At 39.0% G+C, this 20,311-nt stretch overlaps 2 protein-coding genes across 6 annotated transcripts; one reads left to right on the top strand and one right to left on the bottom strand.

Annotated features, from left to right (window-relative positions):
- Positions 1–1,167: 1,167 nt before the first annotated feature.
- sfxn3 (sideroflexin 3) lies at positions 1,168–11,844 on the top strand. 2 transcript variants are annotated; one of them, XM_069658852.1, is made up of 11 exons: positions 1,168–1,287; positions 3,660–3,832; positions 3,983–4,153; positions 5,722–5,820; positions 6,424–6,499; positions 6,604–6,689; positions 6,784–6,911; positions 7,994–8,043; positions 8,247–8,296; positions 8,399–8,446; positions 8,556–11,844. In XM_069658852.1, the coding sequence occupies exons 1-11, from the start codon at positions 1,168–1,170 to the stop codon at positions 8,650–8,652; spliced, it is 1,098 nt and encodes a 365-aa protein (XP_069514953.1). In that variant the 3' UTR covers positions 8,653–11,844. The 2 variants fall into 2 exon arrangements, with proteins under 2 accessions (XP_069514953.1, XP_069514952.1); XM_069658851.1 differs by having other exon boundaries at positions 1,207–1,283.
- A 2,644-nt stretch (positions 11,845–14,488) lies between these two features.
- LOC138588471 (peroxiredoxin-like 2A) lies at positions 14,489–20,170 on the bottom strand. Of its 4 annotated transcripts, none has more exons than XM_069658613.1 (6): positions 20,115–20,170; positions 16,587–16,772; positions 16,038–16,129; positions 15,808–15,948; positions 15,200–15,364; positions 14,489–15,122 (listed from the first exon to the last, which is right to left on the bottom strand). In XM_069658613.1, exons 2-6 carry the CDS (start codon positions 16,729–16,731, stop codon positions 15,027–15,029), a joined length of 639 nt encoding a protein of 212 aa, XP_069514714.1. In that variant the 5' UTR covers positions 16,732–16,772; positions 20,115–20,170; the 3' UTR covers positions 14,489–15,026. The 4 variants fall into 4 exon arrangements, with proteins under 4 accessions (XP_069514714.1, XP_069514712.1, XP_069514713.1 ...); XM_069658611.1 differs by lacking the exon at positions 20,115–20,170 and adding an exon at positions 18,700–18,794; XM_069658612.1 differs by lacking the exon at positions 20,115–20,170 and adding an exon at positions 18,733–18,774.
- Positions 20,171–20,311: the final 141 nt, after the last annotated feature.

The raw sequence follows: 20,311 nt of genomic DNA, 5'->3' as shown, positions 1-20,311 counted from the left end.
CCCACCCTGTGGCCAGCTGTGTAATATCAATGCAGAGCCCAATCTCTGGAGATCTCAATATCCCGGAAACTGGTATTATAATTATAGTCATATCAGTAACTTTAAATAAGGTGTGGCTAAACAGGAACAGGAAAACTTGACCTTGAACATGTGCTTTATGTAGGAGCTTTGTAACATTTTTTCCTTTATCTTTTTGTATAGTTGGTTAGTTTAGCCTGAATGTTATTTTGAACAAGTTACAATCTTGTGCACAGGATTAAGTAAACTAATTGAATTCACATTTGAAATATCTTGTGCACATAAGAATCTTCTAAGTTGAAGGAACTACTTATTATCTTGTCACATAAGTTATTATCTTGTGGCAACAGGTTAATTATATAAGGGGAACAAATTAATTATCTTTTGGTTACAATAATTGTTCCAACAAGATAGCCTAATTATCCTAATTAAAAGCTTACAAGCTACTATCATGTTGGAACAAGTTAAATATCTCATAGGAACAAATTATTATCTTGTGGGAGCATAATATATGTTTCCTAAAAATGAAAACCTGTCTTGTTGGAACAACTTTTAATCTTGTTCGCACAATTCACAATTTTAACCTTTCGGGACTTACAGCCTATGTAAATAAAAAATATACTCATAATTGTTGGGGTTTTTCGTACTTGATGAGTTTTCTGCACAACTTTTCGATACTTTTTTAAAGTGGCCAATAGAGCCAGCAAATTATTTTCAAAACCAATCATGTGTTGTCTACCTTCCACGCCCGATTTTCCAGCGACTCATATCTTCCATGACAAACACCGCCCACAGTGTCATCTCACAGTGATGAGTTCAAAGGCTTCTATGTAGCTCCGATTTAAGGATTCCAACTTGTTATGTTACTTATTTCACCGTGAGCTTTTTTTAAATTCTTAAAATAAAGTTACAAGACAGATAACTAACTCTAACTAACTAGATAAATGTAATAACAAAGAACAATTTGCTGCACCATAGTGAAGGAAATGGTGAGTGTTTCTGACTATTCACAAATTGTGTCATATGAAAAAAAATAGCACTTTATGATCAATGGAACGGTTTTTTTGGTCTACAATTTAGTAGAGTAGGCTACAATACAACACAGAGTAGACTAATGACTAATTGTCCTATGTACCTCAGCCATTAGTAATGAAGCTCTGGTTTACGATAAGTCTAAGAGTACTTGAAGGCAGCATAGGTCCACCCGGTGGTGCTGTGATATTGAGAGGTCATACATTTTCACAAAAACAAAGAGCGCAAACCAGGTACGTTTAAGTGCTGACTGAATCCTCATCTTTAATACATTACTAACAAAATCAGACTTTACGTTAACGTTAACTCCGTCTCAATATGTGCCCTTGCAACGCTACCTAAAGTGCTAGCATGCTAGTTAAGCTAGCTTGTGAACTACCTGGCTAGTAGGCTACCAGACGTTCGTTTTCAAAGTGAGCACTAAAGTGGTTTGTTTTAATTGTTTGTTGTCCGGTCACGCTTTATATTTGTTGTTGATGGCATTAAATGTGAGTTGACTGCCCTCCTTAAGTCCTTATGCTCTCCAGTGTTTGAGTTTCAATAGTGTCATCAGCTACCTTGCTAGCTTGTTAGCCGGCTTGCTGACAGGGAGGGTGTCGTGACTACCCGAAGTCCCATCTGCCGCTGTGTGTGTCACGCTATTTCTGTGATCAGCTACTTACAATGTGACACAATTTTTTTTGTTTGATTGTCTCTGTAGTTAAACATTTCGATTTTCAGACAAAAGTGGTTTGGAAAGTAGTAAAACAACAATCATAGCTTGTTAGTGTGTTCAGCAAAATATTCAACGTTTGTGTCTTTGAATCCTCGGTATCAGCTGTTATTTTGCCCTTGTACGTCCTGGAGGTAGTTCTTTACGAGTTTGCAGTCTTCAGATGTTACTAGAGGTGATTATGGCCTTTTTATGGGCTGAGCAAAGCATGAACTATCTCAGTACTCTTACATAAATAAGCTCACACATACTTGTAATAGTTCAGTTTTTTAGCCTAGCCCAAAAGGTGTCTCCTGTACCCTCAATAAATATTTGCAAAGGTAAATAACTGAAACTGTTGGTCTATAATCAATAAGACAATTGACAGAAATGTAATTGACAACTCGCCTATATTGATTTGTAAAAAATGTCTCATATATACTTGTCCCAGCTTCACAACGCGATGATTCGCAGCTTTCATTGTCTTAAGTGACGGTAAACTTAGTATCTTTGGGTTTTAACAGACAGACAAAAGGTACTTTTAGGTAGTCATCATGGGCTTTAGGATATTGTGATTGGTCTTTAGGCTGTAGCTAACAATTATTTGCAATATTGTTTAATCTGCAAACTATTTTCCATTTAATTGAGTACTCGACTAATATATCAAAAGGGCAAAAAAAAAATTAATTTCCCCAGAGTCTAAACTGGCTTCTTCAGATTTCTTCTTTTGTCCCAGCAACAGCCCAGCAGTCCTTATTTACTATCACTTATTCTGAATAAAAGAAGCAAATGTTTACATGTAAGAAACTTACATGAAGCAATGTTTGACAGTAGTTGGCAATAAATAGTCTTAAGCCTGAATTACTGACTAGTCATTGAGGTCTCATGAGTATTTTTGTTTTTTTACTCTTTTCGGACATTTTGCGGACAAATGAACGGGAGAATAATCAGCAGATGTTTTAATAATGATAATTATTTTAGTTGTAGCTCTAAACGGGGTTATAATGAACTAATACGAACGCTACAAATGCGACCTACAGGTCAATCTTCACTGTAGTTCTTTTTATCTTGTAAACACAGACACGACTGAACATTTGAGATCAGGTTGGTACCTGGTACAACCTGGTACATGCTTTCAGAGAAACACCACCCAACTTTGAATTGTGAGAACCACAACACACTACAACACATATCATCAGTTAGCTGCGTCTTTTATATTCCAAAATGTATTAAAAGGCAGCTTATTTTCTCTTCAATATTAGTGTTGTACTGTGATGTTTGCTGTTCAATGATGAGGGGAGGGGGCTTCACCTCATTGCAGCTCTGTACTGCAGCAGATCTATTAATGGAGCACAGGCGGAGGCTTAACTGTGTGACCTAGGTTTTTTTTAATCATAATAATTTCATGGCTAGGTATTCGCAACCCTTATTTGATCCCCTCCAAAATGTTACAATAGCAGAGAGTGTTGATGGTCCAGCTGGATAACTAGATTCAATTTCTTTTCTTTGATCAGATAGTTCCCAATAAGAATAGTAATTTAGATATATTTAGACACATTTTCTGTGTTAGACAACATTCAACACCTGAGAACCAACTTTTAAAAAGTAAAAGGTTTGTTTAAAAGCAGGTACAGTACATGTTGTTCAAAGTAAAGTATTGAGTGTGTTGTTGTTTGGCATCATTACAGCATTAGTATCACTATTAGTAGTAAAATGATGGAACAAGGCCAGGTCTGTTGAAGTAGTATCTAACTGGATCTGCCTGTTTGCATGTTTGTTAAGCCATCTGATATGACGTTAATCTCTAAGTCTGAGCAGTTGATACTGTCAAAATGGTACACTTGTATTTATATCTAAATCCAGGATAAATTTAGGACATAGTGCGAGAGCTAATTAACATGTCTTCTATTAATCATAGAACGCCAGGATGTCTGAAGAGCTGTCCCTCAACATAAACATCAAGGAGCCAAGATGGGATCAAGGCACGTTTATGGGGCGCGCCAAACACTTCTTCATGGTCACAGATCCCAGGAACGTCCTGCTGTCCTCCGAAACTCTGGAGGAGGCCCGAGTTATCGTGGAGAACTACAGGTAGAGTGCTTTTTTTACATATATTTGTGAAAACATTTCAAGGATGTGGGTATCTTTGTGTTCACATGAAAAGAATATCCTCTGTGTGTTCGGCTCCTTTTGCAAGTATGTGTAAAATTCCACATCGTTCCACTGTTTTGATCTTTTTAGAGCGGGCACCACGAAGCCCGGTCTGACGGAGGATGAGCTCTGGAGAGCCAAGTACGTCTACGACTCCGCCTTCCACCCTGACACGGGGGAGAAGATGTTTGTGATTGGCCGGATGTCTGCTCAGGTGCCAATGAACATGTCCATCACAGGCTGCATGCTCACTTTCTACAGGTACAGCAGAAGTTTCAATGCATCATTCAATTTAACTTAAAATAACTTGATCAAATCAAAAGAAATAGAAAATATAAGAAAGAAAAAAAAATATGCTGGATATGATACAGTTCCCATGTGATTTAATATTAAACCTTAATACAGTATAAAGCACTGCATAAAAATAGTGATTTTAATCCCTGGACAGAGTGAAAATCCTCTTAAAGATAAAAAAATATCACTCTCACTACAGAATACTGCTAAGTCATTGGTTGACTGAGACGTCAGTAAGGTCATGTGAATGTTGTGCGGAAACAACACATGATTAACAACAAAAAAGTAAATTGATACAAATTTTGGTCTGGTGATCAGACTTGTGATCAGTAGGATGACATTCACACAGAACAACTGCGGTACTTTTGCAAACCGCCACTAGTGGGCACAAAAGTCTGAAGTTTCAAATTCGACACATAAGATGAGCTTTAATGATCACCCACAGGGGAAATGTACAGGTTGCATAAAAGGATAAAAAAATAAATGATATAAATAATAACAGTAACAAAAATAATTATAGTAAAACTAAAACTATTCACACAATGTGCATGGGTTATTTTTCTGCACAGAAAATTGTACAGCCATTTTGAAAGATAAAAACACACGGTGTGTCGCATGATTAAAACCAGAAATGAGATCAAATAATATTTCACAGTGTAGCAAAGATTATTGCACAGCATTTATGAACATTGTATTTGATAAAAGCAATATTGGAAGTAATATATGTTTAATTGCAGTGTGAATGATGGATGATAGTTGCAGTACTGTTATTACATTATAATGAGGTGTTATAAAGTCTGACAGCAGTGGGTATGAAGGACCTGCGGCAGAGCTCCTTCTTGCAGGGTGGGTGTCTCAGTCTGCTGCTAAAGGAGCTGCTTAAGGCCCCCACAGTCTAATGCGGGGGCCGAGAGGGGTTGTCAATGCAGCGGCCGTGACTTAAAATAGTAAAAAAAAAGGTACCAAAAAAGAAACAAATTAAAATAAGGTTAAACATCAGATTATTAAGTGTAGGAAAGAATATGAGAACTCAAGTGGGTTTCAGTATTAACCCAGCATGTTTCGCAGTGTAACAGCAACATAAATGATGGCTGTGAAGATAAAAGATGTTCAAACTCAATAAATAAACTTGTGAGTTCACCTGCCTGAGATCACGGGGCAAGATTTCAGTCACAGCAAACAGAGAACTTCTAGCCACATGTGTTTTTGTGGTTTCAAATGCATCACCTAACAACCGGAAGTCTGAATCTTTCACATTTACGTACCAGCTAAAACCACTAGTAGCTGCAACATGAAAGCAGTAATTATTAAGGGTACATGCAATGTGCTTAACATAATTAATAATCCTCAACTCTTTCTACTGTGGAGACTAGAATAACACACGTAATCATATTAAGCTGCAGACAGTTATAACTGAATACACCTGTAGAGTTATTTTGTAGAACTGTTGACAGTGCAAAAATGTGGATTTTGTGCTATAGACTGTGAAAACTCAGTTCCTCAAACACACTTTTGTTGTTCCCTCGTGTCTGCAGGACTACGCCGGCTGTGGTGTTCTGGCAGTGGGTTAACCAGTCCTTCAACGCTGTCGTCAACTACACCAACCGCAGCGGAGATGCCCCCATGACCGTGAAGTAGGGAGGACTTCTCACTTCCACTCTAGATCATTCCCTCCTGTCCTCCCTGTAAACTAGTGTCTGTAAGGAGGCTGTGGGAGCTGCTGTCCTCTCCCCTTCCCTCACAGCGGTATTACGTTCCACTGTTAAGCATGTTCAGCCCCATGTCACCATGCACTCGTGCTGACATAGGTTATACACTCCCAGTCAAGTCAGGTCACCATGCATTTGCAAACTCTTCCCTGTGTGACGTAATGCATCAGATGCTGCAGAAATGCATGCAGAACATTTAAAGAATAAGAAATGATGAATAGTGCATTTTCATGGATTAAGCATGTCATTGAGGCTAGATGTTACTGTGTCATCCTCTGCCTTCTTTTTTTTGATGATGTTCCTGTTTTTCACCTTTGCATATTCACACATAGCATGAATTTGCACCCCTACCAAGATAACTCTACTTAGAAATGTTTCACTTTGGTGCAACTGATAGATTCTAAGCCACAAGTTTGTTTAGCTGTACAACAAGTCAGTTGTTGTTAGCTTATTATGTGTGTGAAAATGTTGAAAAGGGAAGTGGGTGAATAATGTGTGAAAAGTGTTAACAGATCTGTCTCTTTGCAGTCAGCTCGGTGCAGCCTACATCAGCGCTACTACTGGAGCTGTAGTCACTGCCCTGGGACTCAAGTCTCTAGCTTCGGTAATGACTGCTGTTATTGTGAATCAACACAAAGTAACTCAGATACATCTTGTGCTGAGATTTGGTCGTCTGAATGTGACTATAATTCTGCCCTATCTTTGCAGCGTCTCCCTCCTATCGCCAGCCGGTTCGTCCCCTTTGCTGCCGTTGCTGCTGCTAACTGTATTAACATTCCCTTCATGAGACAGAGGTGAGATCTCAAGGAAAACCCAATTACCTATTTTAGGATCTGTGATAACTATGCAACAACTGCTCTACGTTACTCTTTCTTCCCCTTCCTCCAGGGAGTTGAAGTACGGTATCCCTGTGACAGATGAGAATGGAAACAGGTTAGGAGAGTCTCCCAACGCTGCCAAACAGGCCATCATACAGGTGGTGGTGTCAAGGATCGGCATGGCGGTGCCAGCGATGGGTAATCTCAACTTTATATCTGCTTTTTATTGGGGCTATAACCAAGGGATGGGGATCACCAGATGCTCAATGATATTAGGCAGCTGATTTCAGAGGTAAATGTTTAAAAGTACTAAATAGCAGACACTTCTCTTAGAGGATGGCTTAAAAACAACTTTAAGTGGTATTCTCAAAGATCTCAGTTTCGCTCTCTTTGGCGGCACCTATGGTGATAAACGGTAATTGCGGGAGCACACTTCCCAGATATCCAGACAGTGCTGCATGTGTGACGTCCACGGTTGGCTCCGGTTGTTACTCTTGATTTTCCTCGCTGATGGTCGCTTTCCTTTTTAGACTGTTTCCTTCATCTGAGCGTCGAGTTTGTTTCTTTCTCTTTGGATTTTCACTTATTTTTGAAGTTGTATCTGTAGTCATCCATCTTTTCTTTGTTTGTTCAGCCATAGTAGATTACTGTTTACTCACAACACTTGCAGAGAGCGGAAAAGCAGCCGCTTAGCTCCGCCTACCCTCTCTGGCAGACCAACCACTGCTGGCTGATGGAAAACGCGTCCTTAACTGGGCCATAGGCTCAATCACCATTGTGTTACCTCATTCGGCGATAGCTAGTGACTTAACAGACATTTATTTACATGAAAATCTTTGAGATTATCACTTTAAACATTTTGCTTTTGACTGCAGTAGGCAAAAATGTAAAATACTCAGCACTAAATAGCAGACAGACACTTCTCTGAGAGGTTGGTAGAGGACTCCAGAACTGCTTGATGTATAAATGATAACTTGCCACATCAAAATCTTTTCCCCACTTTAACCAAGGGGCATGAATACACTTTTATTGCAGGTGAAACTGATTTTTACTACTTGTATCTAAAAACAGCCTGTACATTCAGCAGTTGTCATCTCATGTAATCATCCATCATTAAAACATGGCCGTCATCATCAACCAGCTGTATTATATGGAAAAACAGATTATAAGAGTACATTCTGTCAACAGCCTAGGAAGTAAAAGAACTTTGCACGCTGTTAAGACACAGACTGAAGTTATTCATTCAGACTGACCTAACCTGACGTGTTTCTTTTCCACAGCTATCCCGCCTGTTATCATGAATGCTCTGGAGAAAAGAGCTTTCATGAAGGTAAGCAGACTGCATGCATGCCTGTCATTCTGTTTGTTCAGCCAGTGGATTTACTGGGTGTGCTGGTGTTTAGTGGGGCTGAAAAGAGACCTGTTGCATTCCACATGTTGCACATACATTGAATGTTTGTGTAGACAAATGTTAAATTTGTCTGCTGTTGGATTCATTGCAGTTCTTCACTCTCTGATTTTGTCTCCTTGTAGCGGTTCCCAATTCTAAACGCTCCAGTCCAGGTGGGGCTGGTCGGCCTGTGGTAAGTTAACTACACTCACATCATCTATAGGGATTTTTTATAGACTTCCGTATCTTAACTTCAAAAAGGAATACTGTCTAAAACCTCTGTCTCTTGTTTCAGCCTGGTGTTTGCAACTCCTCTGTGCTGCGCCCTCTTCCCACAGAAAAGGTACCAACAGTCGCATCACTCTCCCTCTGTAGAGGAGGTGTTAATTGTACAATAAGTGTTATTAAACATTTTTACAGCACTTTAATCATATCCAACCATCTCTTTGTAGCTCTATGAGCGTGAGCGGGCTGGAAGCAGATCTGCAGGAGAGGATACGACAGGCCAGTCCCAAGACCACCACGGTCTACTTCAACAAGGGCCTGTAGGACCAGCCAACACATCTCCATGCACACACACAAGACAAACAGACACTCATGCATATATACACACGTCTGTTGTCCTGTGGGAGAGCAACACAAAAATTATTTATGCATATTTTGTTACATGTTCTGCTGCATTTGTTATTCTGAATTTGATTGCATGGAGCTGCTCCAAGTTTTAACAGCGGAGGGCGTTGTGAACACAAGAGGATTAAGCAGGGGAAATCAAACACTCTGAGAAGGAAAATCACTGACAGCTCTCTGTACATAGATGGCGCTCCTTCAGAAAGACAACTGTCTCCTGATGTTTTTTTTTTATCGTGTCGTGGTGTGTTTTCTGTCTTCCTTTGGTCAAAACTGCCTGCAGGGTGGCAGTTCAAGTTACTGATTTGTGTTTCACTCTCCATTATTTTATGTTGCATTCAGTTTCATGCAAGTCCTCTTATGACTCAGTTGTAACTCCAGTTTAAAATGAAGGCTTGTGCTTTTAAGTCGTGTGTTATTGCTTCTGAATGTAACATGGTTTTTGCTTCGTGTTCTCCCTCTCTTAGTTTTTGCTTCCATTTCTTTCCTAGTTATTGTTGCATTATTCCGGTTTGAAAAGTGGCACTGTAGGCCGTTACACTCCGACTCTAGTATGTCAAGACTGACTCATTTCCATCTTGTGATTCCAGCTTGTAGTGATACTGGAAAAACAGGCGTATTAATTATCTCTAAATAGTCAAACCCCTGAAGAATAACTTCCTCTCATGTTGTTCTTTGTTTTAAATGTTGCTTGTCACTCTCATCCTCTCTCCTTTAAGTGTACTTAAGCCCTTTCATATTCAAAGACCGAGTAATTAGGTGCTACGTACATAAATATGGAAGTATAATACTGCAAAAGCTCACTAACACAGCCATAGTGTAAACCAGTGAACACTAACGAGTGTGATTTTTATAAACGTAGATATGTACTGTTGCCACGTCGATGGCAGCCTGTTTGTCAAGGCCTTTCATCATTTGAGACCACTTTACGAGCATATTAATGGAACTCTTTGATTGTTGTAGGTGGTAGTGTTTGTTTGGTGGAAGAATATACCGTGTTGTCTCGATGTTGCTTCAAGGGAAGGCTGTGATCTAATCAGTTTGGCCATTTGTGTGTTTTTAATGCAGGGGCGTGCAAAAGGCGGACAACAATGTGTTGTTGCATGAATCTACAGTCGAATTTAATGATTGTATGAGTAAGTCAAAGCCAGCTCATTTCAGTTCAGTTGGAGATACAGGGTTTTTAGGGGAAACAGCTTGGAAGCCTTCAGCAAAATAGTCTGTTTGCACGAGAGTCGTTGATTCACATTGTACCAAATGAAAGTAGCTAATGTTGCGCAACACAGTATAAATATAGGAAATGCTTACTTCTTGGTGAGGGCAGTGGGTCACTGTGTTGTTGCTTAGTTTGAGCTTCTCTGATTAAATGTATTCACATTGTCGGCTGAGCTCTGCAAGCACACGACTGACGATGGCGTACGTAAGGAAGTATCACCTGACTTTACGCTAGTGTTGTCTGTCCGGGCTACGTGAGAATAAGAATATTTTTCATGGATATATTTATAGATATATAAGATATATGTATGTATGATGTAAAATATATGGAGCACATATGCACGAGGAAATTTAGAGATTTTAATTTCAAGGTGTGCCACTGTTAATCCACCAGATGGCCCCTCATATGCATCGGACAGCAATGTCGAACGAGCGAGTGCACTTTTTGTTTTAGGGCTAATGAGCTCTCGGATAAGAGCGTTTTCTCCAGACTTGATAACACAGTCACAGATTAGCAAGTGTGATTCAGTGTTTGTGTACAGTGATGTTTGTTGTATGTTTGTAAGATTGTAAACTTAACCTCCATCAATCATCCATAATCATTTCAGTTTCTAAAGCTCAATCATTCATTGAAGGTAAACTGACGCAGTGTGTTGAGGTACTGTAGCAACTGCACAACTATTTTTATGAACGTCTGTACGGAACAGAAGTGCACAATGATTGTGTTTATATGCAACCCTGAAATCAAAGGGTTTGATTGCAAAGTGCTCTCAAGTTATCTTTAAGAACTGTTATAACATACATGACTCTCCATGAGAATAAGGATGTCTTACTTTTAAATGAAGGATATCTCACTTTGGAATTAAACTCTTCTCTGTGCTGCTCTTGTACTGTTCATTTTCATATCGACATTAACCGCCTAAGCAACCGTTAAACTTCTCAGCTAAGACTTCTCCTTTCCTCTCTCTTTCATGTGTGCTGCTTGTCCTTATTGTGTGTTGTGTTTGGGGTGTTTTCCTGCTGATGCTAAAACTGCACTATGTAACCTTTGCTGTGCTGCTGTAGCTTAGATGAATTTGTGTTGCTTTAAAAGGAGCTTTTAAAAATGTGTTATGAAGATTGTATTAGCTTGTCATGCTGGATAATGATGAATGAACCATGACACTCCTAATTTGTATTCATTCATTGTCTGGCAGATTTCTTTGTTCATACATTGAATAGTTTTTCCGCTCTTGGATTAATAGCGCTAAAGTGTCAAGAACAAAACTGGAGGGTTTTAGTCGGCATGTAAAAACATTTGTAAACGTGTATCTCAGCTTGTGACTGTACTGTACCAACGTTACATGTCGCACCCATAGATCTAGCCAAAGATGAGACGGGTATGAATCGTGCAGGACTGAGGTCAAGAAGTGTGTAGCTTTTTCTTTCAGCTTTATCTCATGGACCTTTTGCCGACTTTTTCATGCAGAAACATGTACGCTTTTTTTTAAAAACTGAAGTGGTCCTCGACCTTTGCAGTGCAACACCAAATGTTTCGAGAAGATCACATCAAAGGTCATATTTTCAGCTTATATTTCACTGACTTTAAAATAAAATCCTAAAATAAATATGACTTTTTTTCAACGTTCTAACTTTGGTTGTGCATGCCGTCACAGGAAAGGTCGAACCTTTGCAAACTGAAGGCACAAATGTAAAGACAATCTCTTGAAGTTTTTGTTACACTCCATGAATGTTTGTGTTATTTCATGTCCACACACCTCTCGCAAACATGGCGCCCCTTCAGTATTGGTGCACAGTGTTTCCTCCCTCTATTTTGTATTGTGTTGAAATATATTTCCTTGATGTGAAATGTATTTTACCCAGAGCAATAGAATAAAATATGTAACAATAATGTCCAAACCTGTCTAGTTATTTGATATCAATTTTGTGTGCTATAAATGTTCAAACATAAGATGATTGAAATAATGTTAAGTGAAGATTACAGTAGAAAAAGCCTTAGTGATAAGGCTTGTTTCTTCAACAAGCAGGAAAGACGATCAGATAAAAGTCAGAGTGTCATCTGAACTGTTGCATAGTTCAGTATGTTTTGGCAATACGCGCTTTAAGAGAATGACAAAGCTGGAAAATACAAACATGTATTTTATATCTACAGTAAAGAGATGTCTTGCTTTAGATTTCTGAGGATACAATGATAACGAGTGAACTCTTTACTGACATGTTTGAACCCATCCCTAGCTTTTTCATTCATAGTATGTGGTATTTTTCTGTCGGACCATGGTCCATTGGTTTGGTTCACACCTGTCCAAACGAACAAGACTTTCAGAGTCAATGGTAAATGGACTTATATAGCGCTTTTCTAGTCTTTGGACCACTCGAAGCGCTTTTAAACTACATGTCACATTCACCAACTCACACTGATGGCAAAGGCCTAAGTGCCAATCTCCAATCAGTATCTATGCGCAGTCATACCTCATGGCTATGCCTTCGGGAGCAACTCAGGATTCAGTGTCTTGCCCAAGGGCACTTTGACATTTGACAGTAGCAGTCAGGGATTGAACCATCAACCTTCCGACTGAGAGACGACCAAGTCTACTACTAAGGCGGCTGTGGCTCAGTGGTAAAGTCCAAAAGTCTGGATTCACCCTTAGAGCTATGGTCAGATGTATTTACAAGAATATAAATCTGTGTTACTGGAAAAGCCAGAAAGCCATTGGACTATTAATCAAGCTTAAGGGAAACTTGAGTGGCTGCAATTTGCACTACACCTGCATGTATCTGATACATTTCTATATGTCAGAGACAAACTGGACCAAGTCTGCTGTTTGTACAAAGGAGAGGGTCTAGGTCTGAGCATTTCCATTATATCTTTTTTCCTGAGTCCTACAAAACCATTTTTCCTCTGATACAGTATAAATGCATTAAGTAGGAGAGGGATAATACAAGTCTATACCGGGAGAGAGGAACAGATAGAGGCAGGGCGGGACGAGCAGCTGTGTGCAGTAACAGCAGAGGTGAAGGTGTGTGCAGAAAAATAACTCGTAGGAAGCAAGGTGAGCAGATTGAAGTATTTTTGTTTTAGTATTAATGAAGCACAATTTCAATGTTTTTTATGATATAACTTTCTTTAAACAGGGTAATGCATTGTTGGCCACAATACCCCCTCACTCCTGAGTTCACACATCAGCTCAACCCGACTTCCTGCTAACATTTTACTAGGAGGCTAGCAGAGAAAAGTTTGCGTTCACACATGCAAATTGTCAGGAAATGATCAGGAGTGCAGCGCATGTGTAAAAGAGGCTCAGCTGTATGTTGCATGATTTGGATGGAGGCTGAGAACCTACATATTTAAAACAGCAAAAATATATATGCAGCTCATATCTGGTTTTTAAAAAAGAATCCACACCTGCCGGCGAATCAGAATTGAGAATGTGCTGCTATTTTAGATTTTAGAGTTGTCTGAATATTTTGCCGCTCTTCCTGTTGTTCAAGTCTTACTCTAAACAATGATTTCTAAAGAAACACAGGAACAAAGCGCAGCTCATGTCATGAGGTCTTCTTTATTTATAGCTTTTATTTTCTAACACTATTATTCACACGTGCAGGTACAAATAGTCTCTTTATCTCTCTCTCTCACACAAACACACTTGCTGGCAACACCTGCTTCCTGCACCACAGACACTCCTCAACACGGCGACAGCGTTTGAGGCCTGTGTGTGTTTGAGCATCAAACCTGCTCCTCTCACTGTTGAGTTTAGAGTCAAGTTGTCATTATCACACACGCAGACAGCACAAGCGCTCGCCTGCCATGTTGGAGGCTCATTGAGGTGCCGGACCAGGAGAAGCAAACGGAAAGAACACATAGGAACGTTAAGGAACAACTTTAGATTGTGGTTCTCTAATATAGAACAGAACAGGTTTGAAAGCTAAACAAAAAAACAAATCAAAAAATGAATCTGAGAGCAAAACTTTTGGAATTTCAAACAAAACTTTTGGATGTTCAAACGAAACTTTTGGATTTTCAAAAGAAACTTTTGGATTTTCAAACAAAACTTTTGGATTTGCAAATGAAACTTTTGGAATTTCAAACAAAACTTTTGGATTTGCAAAGTAAACTTTTGGATTTGCAAATTAAACTTTTGTATGTTCAAACGAAACTTTTGGATGTTCAAACGAAACTTTTGGATTTGCAAAGTAAACTTTTGGATTTGCAAATTAAACTTTTGTATGTTCAAACGAAACTTTTGGATTTGCAAAGTAAACTTTTGGAATTTCAAACAAAACTTTTGGATGTTCAGACGAAACTTTTGGATTTGCAAAGTAAACTTTTGGAATTTCAAACAAAACTTTTGGATGTTCAGACGAAACTTTTGGATTTGCAAAGTAAACTTTTGGATTTGCAAAGTAAACTTTTGGAATTTCAAACAAAACTTTTGGATGTTCAGACGAAACTTTTGGATTTGCAAAGTAAACTTTTGGATTTGCAAAGTAAACTTTTGGATTTGCAAAGTAAACTTTTGGATTTTCAAACAAAACTTTTGGAATTTCAAACAAAACTTTTGGATTTGCAAATGAAACTTTTGGATTTGCATTTAAACATTTTTAATCACAAATCTATTTTATTTGCAAAAAACATTTTTTCGACTGTGTCGACAGTTTTGCTTTCAAAGCTTTTCTGTTTGATTGCATAATAAAGACACAAAATCAACTCAACTCTACAGGACATATTTCAAATGAGCTTAAATTAACGATTAAATTTACCTGAATGAAAATGCTGCCCTTAAGTCCATTACTACCCGTCTTTAATACCCGTCTCAGAGACACTAGCTTCTAGGTGTCTGCAGAGGTCAATAGAATAATCACTGAAAATTCTCCGCCCTGTTTTTAAACAGTAAATCAATGTGCAAAAGACATAAAATATTGTGGTATAAGCCTTAAATGTCATTATATTATAACTATTATAACTATTTCAGTGATGGACGGACTTTTACTGCAACGACTCAAGTTAAAAATGTGAATTATGTCTAAATTCTAGTTGTGATCTATATTCAGTGTACCTGCTCTTTGTCTAATGCCAAACAAACTTAATTCTCTGGCACAATTTTCTTAACAGCCTCTAAAACATCTGCAGTCGCCACCTTGTCGCCGAACTCCTTCTCTCTGTGTTCCAGGAGAATGCCCTGCAAACGAAACACAAGGTTAGAACACAGACATCTTTTATAAAGCTTTTATAAAGTCCACATGTTCAGTACGCTACCTGCTCTCCCGCTCCGATGACAAACACTCCCCCCAGGATGAAGCCCTCGCCGTGCATGTTGCCCTGAAAACCGGACCTCCAGGCACGCATGAAGTTCTGCCACACCCCGAGGCGAATGAACCCAAGACCCCCCATCCTCCTCTGCAGTGGGCCGTAGAAGCGCTTCTACAATCACAGATGAGACGTACTCAGTGTTACACGCAGAAAAGGACTATCTTATTGTGCTTTTTCATTTCATCTGTTTCTCTTATATTTGCTTGATCGCCTCCCCTGAAAGTCACCCAGATTGTTTAATTGAATAATCTTCTCGAATGTTAATAATGTCTGTTTTTCTGAATGTTTTTCTTTGTTGTCTGGACTCTTGGACCGACAGAGAAGCAAATATATATGCCATCTTAAGTTGGGAAATACACAATAATCGATTTATCACTTGTAGAAAAAACATTCTGCAGATTAATTGATAATGCAAACTAAACCTGAAGTCTTGCCGTACTATTTCCAGGTTTTACGACGAGGTTGTCATGACCAGTGTTTGCTTGCTTTTTAGACATACAAAAAAACACAAAAAAAGACATGGTGGTGATCTGATTTTCTCTAACACTGCTTACTTCATCATCTATGTAGATGTCCCCAGCGAAGTGCGGTCTGAAGTCCTGGATCTCTGTGCCGACGTCTTCCTTCACCACAGCGACCAGAGGGACCCCGAGCTCTTCAAGCTGGGGCTTCAGAGAGGACAGCTCAGAGGCCTCCTACACAGAGAGAGAGAGAGAGATTAGGCACCTATATATTACCCACATACACTGTTTGAATTACAACTCCAGAATCAGCTCTAAATCACCTCTCTGCACAAAAATCATCCAGGCCGTCGCACGGCCATGACCACAGCCCCGTTCCTGTCCCACAGGCTCTTTGCTTTGACGACCTTGCCATCTGCAGACAAAACAAGAAGAGACAGATTCTTAAAACAAAACTCCAATCTAACATTTCTCTGATAATAAGAAATGTACTGCTGCAAGGATTCAAAACAAGGCAGAGTGGGAGAGATAAAACACGCAGCCTTCAGATGGAGAACATGTTCACGGTCACATGCAAAATCTGTAAGTTGAATATGCTCAAAGATAAAACAGTGACTCGACCTTCAGCGACGACAAAGACCTCTACAGTGATCTAATCTGTAATTCCAGCAGATTATAAAAAGCAGCTTTGCCTTAAATGTCACACAACACCTCTTTGATTGCATGAACAATGCATACAATCATGCAACAGAAATGACAGGCTGATGTAATGTTAATTCTCCTCCTAAAGGGTTTAGCAACAGCTGGTGCTCGGACAAAAAGACTCACTGGTGCTTTACATTATAAAACAGCCAATCAGAAAGCTTACATACCCTCTACTGTGGAGCGCAGGTCAGCAGCTTCAAGGTACTCCATGGATGCGTTTGCAGCTTTGGATAGACACAGATCAGTGTTGGCAAGAAAGATCCCAGCTAACGCGGCTCCGACAGCACCCAGGCCCAACGACCACATTCCCATCCCAAACAGCTCCGACTCCAGCCCGGACGCAGAGGACAACACTGCAGCACAGAGAACATGACAGCATGAGGACGGGGAAGTTTCACAATCACAATGAAAAGGAAGCATTGTTTACTATGACAACATGGTTTTTTGCGGTTTTTCTCTCACATTGCACAATGAAGCTGAGCGCTTCATGTGCAGACAAGTTAATATTTTCATGTTTCACTGCAAAAAACTTTCTCTGTAATGTTAGCTCTTGGCGCCCTTTTTTAAAAGAGACCTCAAAGCTCCCTAAGAATGAGACCAACATGACCCAGCTTGGAGGTTTTTTTTCTTAATTTTGGGCGCAGTGCCATATCATATCTGTGTGGTAACAATCACCAGCCTAGCTCCTTACCTTACTCTAATCTGAGTCACCGTGAGATTAAATAGCTCACATACTTACTAAGGAGATGGGATGCTACTTAACACAACAAGAAACACAGTCTGTAGATGCCGTTTCTTACAGCAGCTGGTGTGTTTCTTGAGCAAACCTTTTTAACCACAACTTTTTTTTAACCATTTTAATAGCTTTTTATCTTGCAGTGTAATGTATTTTTTTAATCAATGAATCTGTCTAAATCTCTTAAATCATTTTGTATAAAATGTCACAAGATGGTGAACAACTTTACAGAGCCCAACGTAAAGTCTTTAAATGCATTACTTGTCCAACAATTACTCTTAAATCCAGTAAATTGTAATTGATCGTCAAAACCTGAAATAAGATTGAGAGACAAGTCATTGATTTTTTGCAAAAAAAAAACCAGAGTTAAATGATTAATAAATTAATAATGGTCAATACATTTCTGTTATAACTTATGGACTGTCGGTTTGTTTTCGCTGAAGTGCAATATGCTGTTTTTTAACAATTAGTGAAGGTTTTTATCTTTTAACAATTAGTGAAGGTTTTTATCTTTTAACAGGAGGAGAATCTCCTGTCCAGAATTAATACTGAAACTACGAACACTGCAAGATAAAATCATTATTTTTAAATGCCTCGGTTGTTTGGTCAGGGAAATGCAGCAGACAAGTCACGGCGGAAACACAGTTTCTACAACACGGTCTAAGTTTGGGTTACAGCAGAGAACAGCTAACTGTGTCAGCAGTCAAACATGTCCTTGCCTGAAGCGGGCTTGTTTGGGTCAGGACTGGCTTTGGCTTTACTTTGGTGAAAAGCAGCTGTCTGGGTTCTTAGAAACGGGGGGCTGGCTGCAGTGGAGGGCCGGCTGCTCGTGGCAGTGCTCCCCACAGAATGGGCAGAGCATCGCAGGCATAGTCTCCACCTCAAAGCTGCCGGGCACCTGGACAGAGCCAGCATCGGGACGACCGTGGAAAAAAGTCTGACCCTCTGACTACAAAGCCCCTCAAGACTTCACTGAAAGAAAGAACATGAAGAAAAGTCTCTTCTATGAAAGCAATGCTGCAGACCCTTTCAAAGAAATACAATCTACCTAACCTAATCTAATGTACACGTGCTACTTTAAAGACTCTGCACTGGATTTAATTAAAGATACCTGAGAATATTTCTTCACATTGAAACTACCGTGTTAAAACATTATACCAATAAACCAGTTAGCCAAATTTTATTTATGCTTAGAAGAGGAATTTACAAGCCACTCTGAAGAGTATGGATATCCAAATCAGAAGTATAAAAAGGAATACGAATAAGACGTGCACTGGGGTATGTCAGTTCTCTGTTTTCAAACAAACTTCCTTCTTTTGCACCCTTGGCTCTCTCGTGTGTGGTAAACAAATTACAGTGTAAACACAAACATATTCAGTTAACAAAATCAGTTAACATTATGCTACACAGAGAAATTCATGCACTATGAAAAATGACCAACCTTGCAGATATGACAAGAAAAACAGACTAAGCTTAACAAGTATTTTATAAATCTATCTTAAGTCGACAAAACAGATGAAAAGTAAGAAAGATCTCATACTAACTTGTCTCTCTGTTTAGAAAATGCGAAGATTTACTTTTTCTCCTTGGATTCAGCTCATCAAGTCTCCTACAGTGAATCACTCAAATACATTTGTGTTTTGAGACTTTATAACAGTGAGGACAAAGGGCTGAAAAAAAGAGATAACAGCAGCAGCCAATCAAGACAGACGCAAGCGCCTGCAACAACTTCCTTGAATGCATCTGCAGAGCGCGCAGTGCGAGTGGCTGTCAGCACTTGTCCTGCTAAACATGATTTATGTTTACTAAATCATTTGTAAGCAATAAAAAGTGTAATGAATCAAGAGTTGCATTAAAATAATGAGATGCCTGTATGATGCAATGACAAATGAAAATGACTCTGTACTTTTTGCTCAGTCATGTACTTAAGTACAACTTTGATGCACACCTTTTACTTTTGATACTTTACTTTTTAACAGTCTTTTAATTTGTAACTGAACATAGTATTGGTATAGAATTGGATTTTTTTCCACAGCTGATTTTTAAGTAGTTTCGAGGCAGTTTTTAAACCTGAATTAATCCACTTGATGCTACTTTATTCTTTAAACTAGGTAAACAATATTTGATTTTATGGCGATATCCAATATGCCGATATTTTTCAACCCTTCAACTCAATTTATGATGCATTTCTCCTAAAACAACAGGTCACTTTACATTATTACTTTAATACAGTGACATGAATACATTTAGTTGAACATATTTAACACTGCTTTGTATGTGTCCAAAATGTGTTATTGTTTTTATTAGTAATCTAGCCTGTATTTGTGTCATATTTTATTTCCTGTTTTGTTCTCACTTAATATCAGCCTGTGTGTTTAATCTTCTCGAACACAATGCAAATAACAAGAGACTCATTTTAAACTTGTAACGTATTTTACACTTTGTAAGTTCTACTCTTATTTTAAGTAATCGACATGAACACTTCTTTCACTTAGTGACACGTAGCCTACATGCTGTAATTAAACGCAAAAATAGCCAAACCAGTAACCGCCCTTTCCGCCAGCACAGAGCGAGCCAATTATGCAGATAATGACCTTGTCTACTGTAAATATGTAATCATTGACATTACATGATGTCCTTACAGCAACCCTTCAACTGTAAAGGACTATGACAATTCTATTTAAGCATTTTGCCACCTTACGGTGACTATATAATAAATGCTTACTTTCCGTGTCCCGCAGAGTTTCTGTGACTCGTCGCAAATTGCACGGACACAGTAGCGACGGTGTTGTTGCAAACGATCGATAATTAAGCTGTTAGCTCCTCGGGTAATGGTTTAATCTTTAATTTATTGAGTTCCGGTCTAGAGCACACAGGGCTTTCGGTAAAGGGCACCCGTTTAGAAGCTGTAACTGTGATATGAAGTTAACACATCCTTTTGTATAAAATGGACACTTACCAGAATCAATGGAGCGACCAGCAAAGCCTCTCTGGACAAGCGTTTTGTAAACACATCTCTGCGCAGGCGTACTAATCGATCCACAGAGCAGGGAAACTAATCGAACAAGACGGCAGGCTAAGAACATTTTAACTTTAACAAAAATATGAATGACAAGAAAAAGAAGGCTAAACAGCGTACAGGGACAGGTGAATGAG

The sequence above is a fragment of the Semicossyphus pulcher genome, unplaced genomic scaffold, assembly GCF_022749685.1.
Source record: "Semicossyphus pulcher isolate SPU_LCO1_2020_fin unplaced genomic scaffold, fSemPul1.0.p SCAF_12, whole genome shotgun sequence".
Classification (NCBI taxonomy): domain Eukaryota; kingdom Metazoa; phylum Chordata; class Actinopteri; order Labriformes; family Labridae; genus Semicossyphus; species Semicossyphus pulcher.
Note: the sequence above shows the minus strand (reverse complement) of the source record. Positions and strands in the feature narration are given on the sequence as shown.